The 7,792-nt window shown below is 37.0% G+C and overlaps 3 protein-coding genes and 1 long non-coding RNA gene across 5 annotated transcripts in view; 3 read left to right on the forward strand and 1 right to left on the reverse strand.

Moving 5' to 3' along the window:
* Positions 1-7,792, forward strand: part of LOC5508585 (Hermansky-Pudlak syndrome 1 protein) — a 29,337-nt gene that overhangs the window by 8,685 nt on the left and 12,860 nt on the right. The window lies entirely within an intron of this gene.
* On the forward strand, positions 40-3,341 carry LOC125556785. Of its 2 annotated transcripts, none has more exons than XM_048728833.1 (4): positions 40-208; positions 1,083-1,126; positions 1,498-1,659; positions 2,545-3,341. In XM_048728833.1, exons 1-4 carry the CDS (start codon positions 145-147, stop codon positions 2,683-2,685), a joined length of 411 nt encoding a protein of 136 aa, XP_048584790.1. In that variant the 5' UTR covers positions 40-144; the 3' UTR covers positions 2,686-3,341. The 2 variants fall into 2 exon arrangements, with proteins under 2 accessions (XP_048584790.1, XP_048584791.1); XM_048728834.1 differs by having other exon boundaries at positions 2,078-2,597.
* Positions 5,785-6,873, forward strand: LOC125567894 (classical arabinogalactan protein 4-like). Its single transcript, XM_048728835.1, has 2 exons — positions 5,785-6,295; positions 6,640-6,873. Exons 1-2 carry the CDS (start codon positions 6,151-6,153, stop codon positions 6,822-6,824), a joined length of 330 nt encoding a protein of 109 aa, XP_048584792.1. The 5' UTR covers positions 5,785-6,150; the 3' UTR covers positions 6,825-6,873.
* The window catches only part of LOC125567895, a 3,873-nt gene continuing 3,445 nt past the window's right edge, over positions 7,365-7,792 (reverse strand). Inside the window, exon 3 of the long non-coding RNA XR_007311887.1 lies at positions 7,365-7,555. This is a non-coding gene — a long non-coding RNA (uncharacterized LOC125567895). The remainder of the gene's footprint in view (positions 7,556-7,792) is intronic.

A 7,792-nucleotide genomic window follows, 5' to 3' on the forward strand; every position in this document is an offset into this window, starting at 1 on the left:
GGTAGGCCGCGGAGGTCTGGGTACCAACACGGTCTCGAGAATGAATTAACGATTATCCTTAAATGTTATTTGACCACTGAATTAATGATAGTCATTAATTCATTGTCATGCGCAAGGCGCGGATGCTAAGGTGTTGTTGATCACATGGTTGACTACTCAAGCATTCAATTGCAAGCATTGAAGCAAGCGAGGATGACTGGTAAGCGAGGTCGGTACCTTTTGAAATACTTGGCTTAAAACGATTTGTTTTGTCAATTGTTCATTGAGCGTGAAATTTTTATTCAAATATTTGATCTCTCGTTTTGACAAACTTCGATTTCGTAGTTCAAATGCGGGAAAAGTATAAAGAAATCCTGATCGATAAGTACGATGATCTATCACGTGTGGAATGCTTCGATCGTTCAACGTGATCCGAAATATTTCTGAAATAAGCTTACAAAAGCAATGGAGCATATATTAGCTACCATGCGATAATACTCTCGTCCATGGTCCCCATACAGCTGCTTTAGTTCAAGAAGAAAGGTTCCCAAGTCAAAGTTGTTTGCACGTCTAAACCATCCCTGTTACATTATCTTCGGCTGCTAAACTGTTATAGCCAAGTTGGCTTAAATATGCGTACCAAATGTACTAATATGTTATTATAAACCAAATATATATTCCGAATACCATGCTTTCTATCAGCGCTATTTTATAATTCAGGATAAATTGCAGGAGTGATATTAGACATCTATTTAGATACTTCATCCATCCTTATGCAGGACTCCCGGATATTGTGATATTATCAGATACTTTCTAATCAGATGCTATTAGATATCCATTTAAAGATACCCTCAAGCTCCTCCTCTATGCGGGACCCCACGAACTCGATATTAAATATAATTATCCTCATTTTTACTAAGAGATTACATTGCCAGCAATAATTTACACAGAATATATAAAAATATAGATTTTTTTAGTGATATGTTATGAAATTCTGTTTATGGTAATGTTATGCTTACTTTACAGGCCATGCAAACTTTACAGGCCATGCAAAAAAAACCTTTAATATATTGTAACACATTTTATTACTTTTTTATTAAAAGACAAACCACAGACACCAAACAAGAAGATAGTACCGCGGCTTAAGGTATGACATACAGTGTTTGACTCAATAAGAAAGTCTCATCTTTTTTATAATTTATCATGTTTATAATACTGTATTAATAGTTACTGCTACTCTTCTATGCATCATGTTTGTGAAATTAATTACGCTAAAGATTGAAAATTGCTGCTCTTTTTTCTCCAGGTATGCGCATAGAGTGATGGGATAGCCTCTATTGTAACATGGAAAGCAGACATTGTCCTGAGCATTATCTGCTTTACATGTCACAATGGTGGCCATTGTATTGAAGCGGATTGTCTCCAATTGATTCTGTGTGCATACCTGGATAAAAAAGAGCTTTGCTCTTAGTTGTATGATAATTTATTTTATTAAAATTTCTGTTTTTATTACCATAGGCCTTTCCAGAATGTGGTACAAATTGTCCTACTGCATGTCGCAGCTGCAAAAATGAAAACTGCTCATACATTTTTGCAAAGAAGGTCAAGTCGAACCATGATGCTATTGAAAAGAAAGGGACAACCAACCCAACCAATCAGAAAGACATGATGTATTATAGGGTGTGTGATATTAACAATTACAATAACATTTTTCATCTATTTTACACCAAGTGTCAAAGTTCACGTTTTCTAGTATCTAATTTTGGTAGAGGGTGCATCACCTGAACTTGAAAAAATTTGACGGTTTCCCCAGGCAACAATGATGGCAACAGTACAATTTAAGTACTGTGAATTAAACTAAACCGGAAGTCACACAACTTTTGCATTCATTCATGTCAATATTTACAAATGGTTTACATAGAGTTTGCTTTTTATTCCCTCACATTTTGCATTCACATTGTGACACTTTCTATGATAATAAAGCTTTCATTGACTGGAACCTTGGGAAAGCATTGTTTTGTGTTAAAATAGGACAACAAAACCTGCTGTTTCCCTCAGTCCCAGTCAATAAAGTGTTAATTAATAGGTTTTCTTAAAGGTGCCAGCTCAACCACACTGTGCACCATGTGCAGATAAACGTGTGTATGCAGAACCACCATATCGCATTTGGAACCTCTGTGTGTGAGCAAAAGAAGGGTAAGGTGCCAGCTCAACCACACTGTGCACCATGTGCAGATAAACACATGTATGCAGAACCACCATATCGCATTTTAGCCCAAGATTTATGTCTGCAAGAATGGTCAAGGATTACATAATTAATAAGTTATCATTTTGCATGACACAATAATAGCAATGAAGCGAATACATGCAGACATGCACACTCAGCAGTCTTCAGATTATGTAATCAGTTTATTATGTTGCAGCTAAATGTAGTCTAATAATGTATCCTTAGACTATTGCACTGTCAGCTTAAATTTAAGTTCTGTCCCCTCAAGTCACATTCTTGGAGCATGTTTCAAATTTCATACTCTGGCCTCACAGCATTGCATATTTATTTGATTCTAGGCAGACGTCCTGCATCAGAAACACCAAAATGACATTGTCATTTTGACATTTAAGAGACATGGTCTGGGCACAACAGTGCTATGGCACAGAAGGTGCCGGTGCAGCCTTTGTTGGGCACGAGGGGGAGAAGCCTGCCCATGAACTTGGGAAAATGGTTAAGAAAATGTTTGAGACGTTTATGGAAGGTGAGACTAAGGACTGGGAGACCACAAAACATGGAACCCCTGGTCCATGTACCACCTCCTTGGACCACCCCTAAAACTGCCTAAAAGCTGAGACAAAATGAATTTGTGTGAATAAATCTGGCACATTAGAGACCCTAAATGTCTGATACAGTCCAATATTTAATATAACAGCAGTCTATGTGCCTCTACCGCCATCTTGGAACATTATCCACTAACCATTCCTAATGAAGGGTATTAGAGGAATATATGTTGTAGGGGTGTAAAGAATGTCCCCACCCCAACCCATTCTCCCATATCCTTTATAAAGAGTTTGCTATTTGTTTTTCTCTTCTCACTTCAAACTTTTTTCATTTCTTACATAATTGATCTTGACACAATATCAAAATTTGTGTCCGCTCCACTATTTTATCAAAGCATTATTTCCATTTTCAAGTTTTAGTTGCATTATTGAATTTACAGTAACAAAAATGTTTGGGTAATTTTTAATGATGGCCGAAGTTGTTGAAAAAGGTTGTTTAAGCTTTGTTTTTTGTGTTTTATCATTGTCATTATTATTGTTATTCACACAACTGGCTTTCAAAATGCTATAAAAAATTAGTCACAAATATGACTGAAAATGTTGAGGAAAATGATCAGTTGTACAAGTGATCCATAAAAGTCCAATATCAAACCATGATTTATGATACCACCCGATGTTTTTCTTATTTCAAGTGGAAAAATTTTCTTATGAAATGGGAAGGGTGTCAAAATCACACGAATTACCATAAGAACTATAACATGCACCCTTCTTGTTACTAACACCAATTTTCCTATCATTAGAGGCCGTTAGGACAACAACAATGCAATATCACTTTGCTTGACAAGCTAAGCTTGGTGAGTGTTTTTTTTATTTCACTTTTTTTGTTAGTTGAAAAATCAGGGAGCTATTTTTACTAGTTGCATGGGAAAGGTCAGAAAGTATACTGACCAAGAGTAACAGCCGAGATCAGTATTGTCAGATGCCCCTGTAGCAAAATGTCCTAAATCATATTTACTTTTATTTTACAGATCCTGGAAAGAGAGGAGCTCCCAAAAAGGTATAATTTAAAATTTGTATAGGCGGATGCATTAAGATGTCTTTGTCTCATGCTGAAAAATACAATTAGGGGCATCTTTCACTGGATCTGGAAAGGAGCACCACAAAGTTAACAAGACTCCAATCCAAATTTCAAACCTTTTGCCACCAAAATTCTCAGGTTTACTGAAGGGTGGTTAACACTAGTGACCTTGACTGCACTAATCATTTGACTGCAGTGTTGTCCAGATGGAGTGGGGGCATAGCGTTTCTCAGTTTTGTTCAAGTCTAATCCTCCACCCTTCCCCAGGACCATGAGGGTAGGGGTTTCAATTGACTAGTGCATAATGGTATCAGATAGGCATCGTTTTGGCGTTCTCTCTTATACATTTCTTAAAAGATAGTAGAGGATTTAAAGTTAAAAAGTCCACTTTCTTTGTTGGTTTTCCAGCTAGTCTTCCAAAATTTTGCCATTTGTGAATATGTATAATCTGGTGTTTTCTCGACAAACGTGAAATAATTCCAAGCCCTTTCAGCATGTTAATTGTATGCTTCACTTTCATCATGTTAATTGTATGCTTCACTTTCAGCATGTTAATTGTATGCTTCACTTTCAGCATGTTAATTGTATGCTTCACTTTCAGCATGTTAATTGTATGCTTCACTTTCAGCATGTTAATTGTATGCTTCACTTTCAGCATGTTAATTGTATGCTTCACTTTCAGCATGTTAATTGTATGCTTCACTTTCAGCATGTTAATTGTATGCTTCACTTTCAGCATGTTAATTGTATGCTTCACTTTCAGCATGTTAATTGTATGCTTCACTTTCAGTTAATTGTATGCTTCTTCTCTATGGTATTTTAGAGATGCCATAGCTGCAATGACAGCAATGCCCTTGCACGAAGAGTTTGTACAACGTGCAAGGCCCCTTTCCCTCCCCCAAAAAAGAAGGAAATGAGGGGGGATGGGAATATCACCCACCAAAGGGGACATCTTTTCGATAGGGTAAGATTAATTATTATACTGTATTGCGTAATCATACAAAACAAGCTTTAGAAAACAATCTTTAGGAGATTTCCCGGACAACTCCCGTTATATGTTCATTAGAATAGCCAATGAACAGGGTGGTAAAGTGTGTCTTCGTGAAACGAGATATGGCCGTTTTACACTGCCGAGAAACATGAAATCGTCCATTTTCCATCTCCGTGGAACGTGATCTAACATGATTTAGCAGTTTTGAGTCTACGTGAACCCAGATCTAGCTTATAGTTATTTTCTAGGCGCTGTTTGTTTCAGCCAGTAAAACGTGGAAAGCCATTTTTATGTCCGTGAAAATGTCATCCATACCCCCCTTTACCACCCTTAATGAAAGATACCAAACAGAATATGGAGCAATGAAAAAAGAGAGTAAGAGAGTGGAATGTCTTTGACATTAAAAGAAGTATATTTATTAGAGGGTGCACTGCCGAAACTGATGTCATCATGTTACCATTTTAATTATTATTACTAGCTTGAGTTGTTCGCTAAAGTTTTCGATTTTGCAGTTAAGAAATGTTTGTCTTTGTAGTTAAGAAATCCAACTCTTTTGATTCCATGTTGAACTTTTTCCTTAGTATTTCAATGGATATATCATACAATGATGGCAACGACTGCAATACACTTATTTCAATTAACATTAAAACTGGCTAAGCATAACTGTATATCCGCTATACTCGGTCGGTCGATTAGCTGCAAAGTCTTTACAAATGCCGAATTATGTTATTTAGTATTCTTTCTGATCTATCATTTATGCCAAACAGATATATTTTGACCGTTTCGTAGTGGGCATACCACGGAAACCGAGAAATAGGCTGGATGCCATAGACAGTACACTAGTTATATTTTGTCATTACCACTGTAATCATCATCATCCTCATCATTATCATCATCATATGTCATCATTATTATTATTGTTGTTGTTGTTGTTGTTGTTGTTGTTGTTGTTGTTGTTGTTGTTGTTGTTGTTGTTGTTGTTGTTGTTGTTGTTGTTATTATTATTATTATTATTATGTAAGTAATTTTTATGCCTTTACTCCCAATAATAACAATTACACAGATAGGCAGAGGGCTATACTGCAGCTGGCTCTTTTCGCAGGCAAGACCAGAGACTATATGAATTTTGGCTTTTCTTCCACAGTGGCTCAAATCCGATAAAAGTCTTTAATAAAAATTGTCCATGATAAATCACCCTTACGAACCAGCGAACGCTGTATTATAATAACTGTAAGAATATTTGTTTAGCAAAAGAAGTAATTATTTTTGCTTGTATCATGATCCACAGGCAGATGTCCTTCAAAAGGAGCACGGCGTGGATGTGGTCGTCCTTATGTTTGGACGGCACGGCAAAGGGACGACCACATCCTGCTACGGCACAAGAGGAAGGGGCCTGAAGTTTATCGGGGACCAGCAGGAGGCCAAACCTGACGAGGATGGCAAACTTGCCTTCCGCTTGTTTGATAGATTCATGAGAGGTCTGTGATACAGATATCTTTTTCCACAAAATTTACAGAACAATATTTAAACTACTAGGGCCCTCCCCTAGTAAATTTTTATATTTACGATATTGATTTGTGTATGCTGTATTGATAATTGCATAAATAAAGTAGTCCCAGGGCAAAAGACGATTCAGAGATGCTGAAATTTATCAACTTTTCAAGTTCAATTTCAAGTCAAGCTTTATTATGATCAGGTTGAGGCGGACCGTCGCGTTGTGTTTATGATACTGAGCAAATTCTCTTTTAAAATACTTAAAAGTAATCTCATTGTATTAAATAATCCCAATTGGTAAAAACAAAAACTAGTTTGTCCATTTCAGCCCAAAGAAAAACACCCGCGGCAACAACACCACCCACCGGGTCACCCGCGGCGACAACACCACCCACGGCAGCACCCGCGGCGACAACACCACCCACGGTGGCACCCGCGGCGACAACACCACCCACGGGGGAACCCACGGGGGCACCCGCGGCGACAACACCAACCGAGGCGGCGTCAACATGAACATAGCATGCTCCATGTACAAAACAGAATAAATCAGTTTATTTTTCAAGTCTGTTTTTTGTGTGATTATAACTGCTTAACCAGGGGCCTGTTTCTCAAAGCACTCAAGTATTCTCTGTACCCGAAAACTTCGAATGTTTTCAGTTTTGTTAGCTGCTGCTTTATTGCTTGTTTCGTTCTTGGACCTCCTTTTTCTATTGATGCTTTCTTTTATTTTGTAATACCTTCAAAATCTCACGAGTAACCCCAATATTTAAAAGTGACCCCTCTCAACCAGGAAACTACAGGCCAATAGCTATTCTTTTCTCCTTTAAAAAAATCCTTGAAAAACTTGTATATGATCAATTAATCTTCTATCTTGAAAAGCATAATATCTTATTTCAATATCAGTTTGGATTCAGGAAAGGCCACTTTACAGAGCATGCAATCTTAGAAACTATCGAAAACCTTAAAACAGCACTAGATCAAAACATGCTGACCTGTGGTATTCTCCTTGATTTCTCGAAGGCATTTGATACCCTAAACCATAACATTTTACTTGAAAAAATGTACAAATATGGAATTAGGGATACCCCACAAAAATGGTTTTCAAGCTACCTAAATGAAAGAAAACAGTTTGTCAAATTAGGAAACACTGAATCGGACCTTCAACCAATTACCTGCGGAGTCCCACAAGGGTCAACACTTGGACCTTTGCTTTTTCTTCTATACATCAATGACCTCCCACACTCCTAAAAAAAACTGAAATTCAGGATATTTGCAGACGATACAAACATTTTCTATTCATCTAAAAATCCTAAAGATTTAGAGCTAACCATTAACACTGAACTATTAAATGTAATCAAATATTGCAATGCAAATAAATTATCCATTAACTTTAAGAAAACTAACTACATTATTATTAAATCACCTAGGAAGAAAGTTAGTATCATCATCACAGCCTGTGATATCGAGCACAAAAGTACTAT

The sequence above is a fragment of the Nematostella vectensis genome, chromosome 6 (genome assembly GCF_932526225.1).
Source record: "Nematostella vectensis chromosome 6, jaNemVect1.1, whole genome shotgun sequence".
In the NCBI taxonomy this organism is placed as follows: Eukaryota; Metazoa; Cnidaria; class Anthozoa; order Actiniaria; family Edwardsiidae; genus Nematostella; species Nematostella vectensis.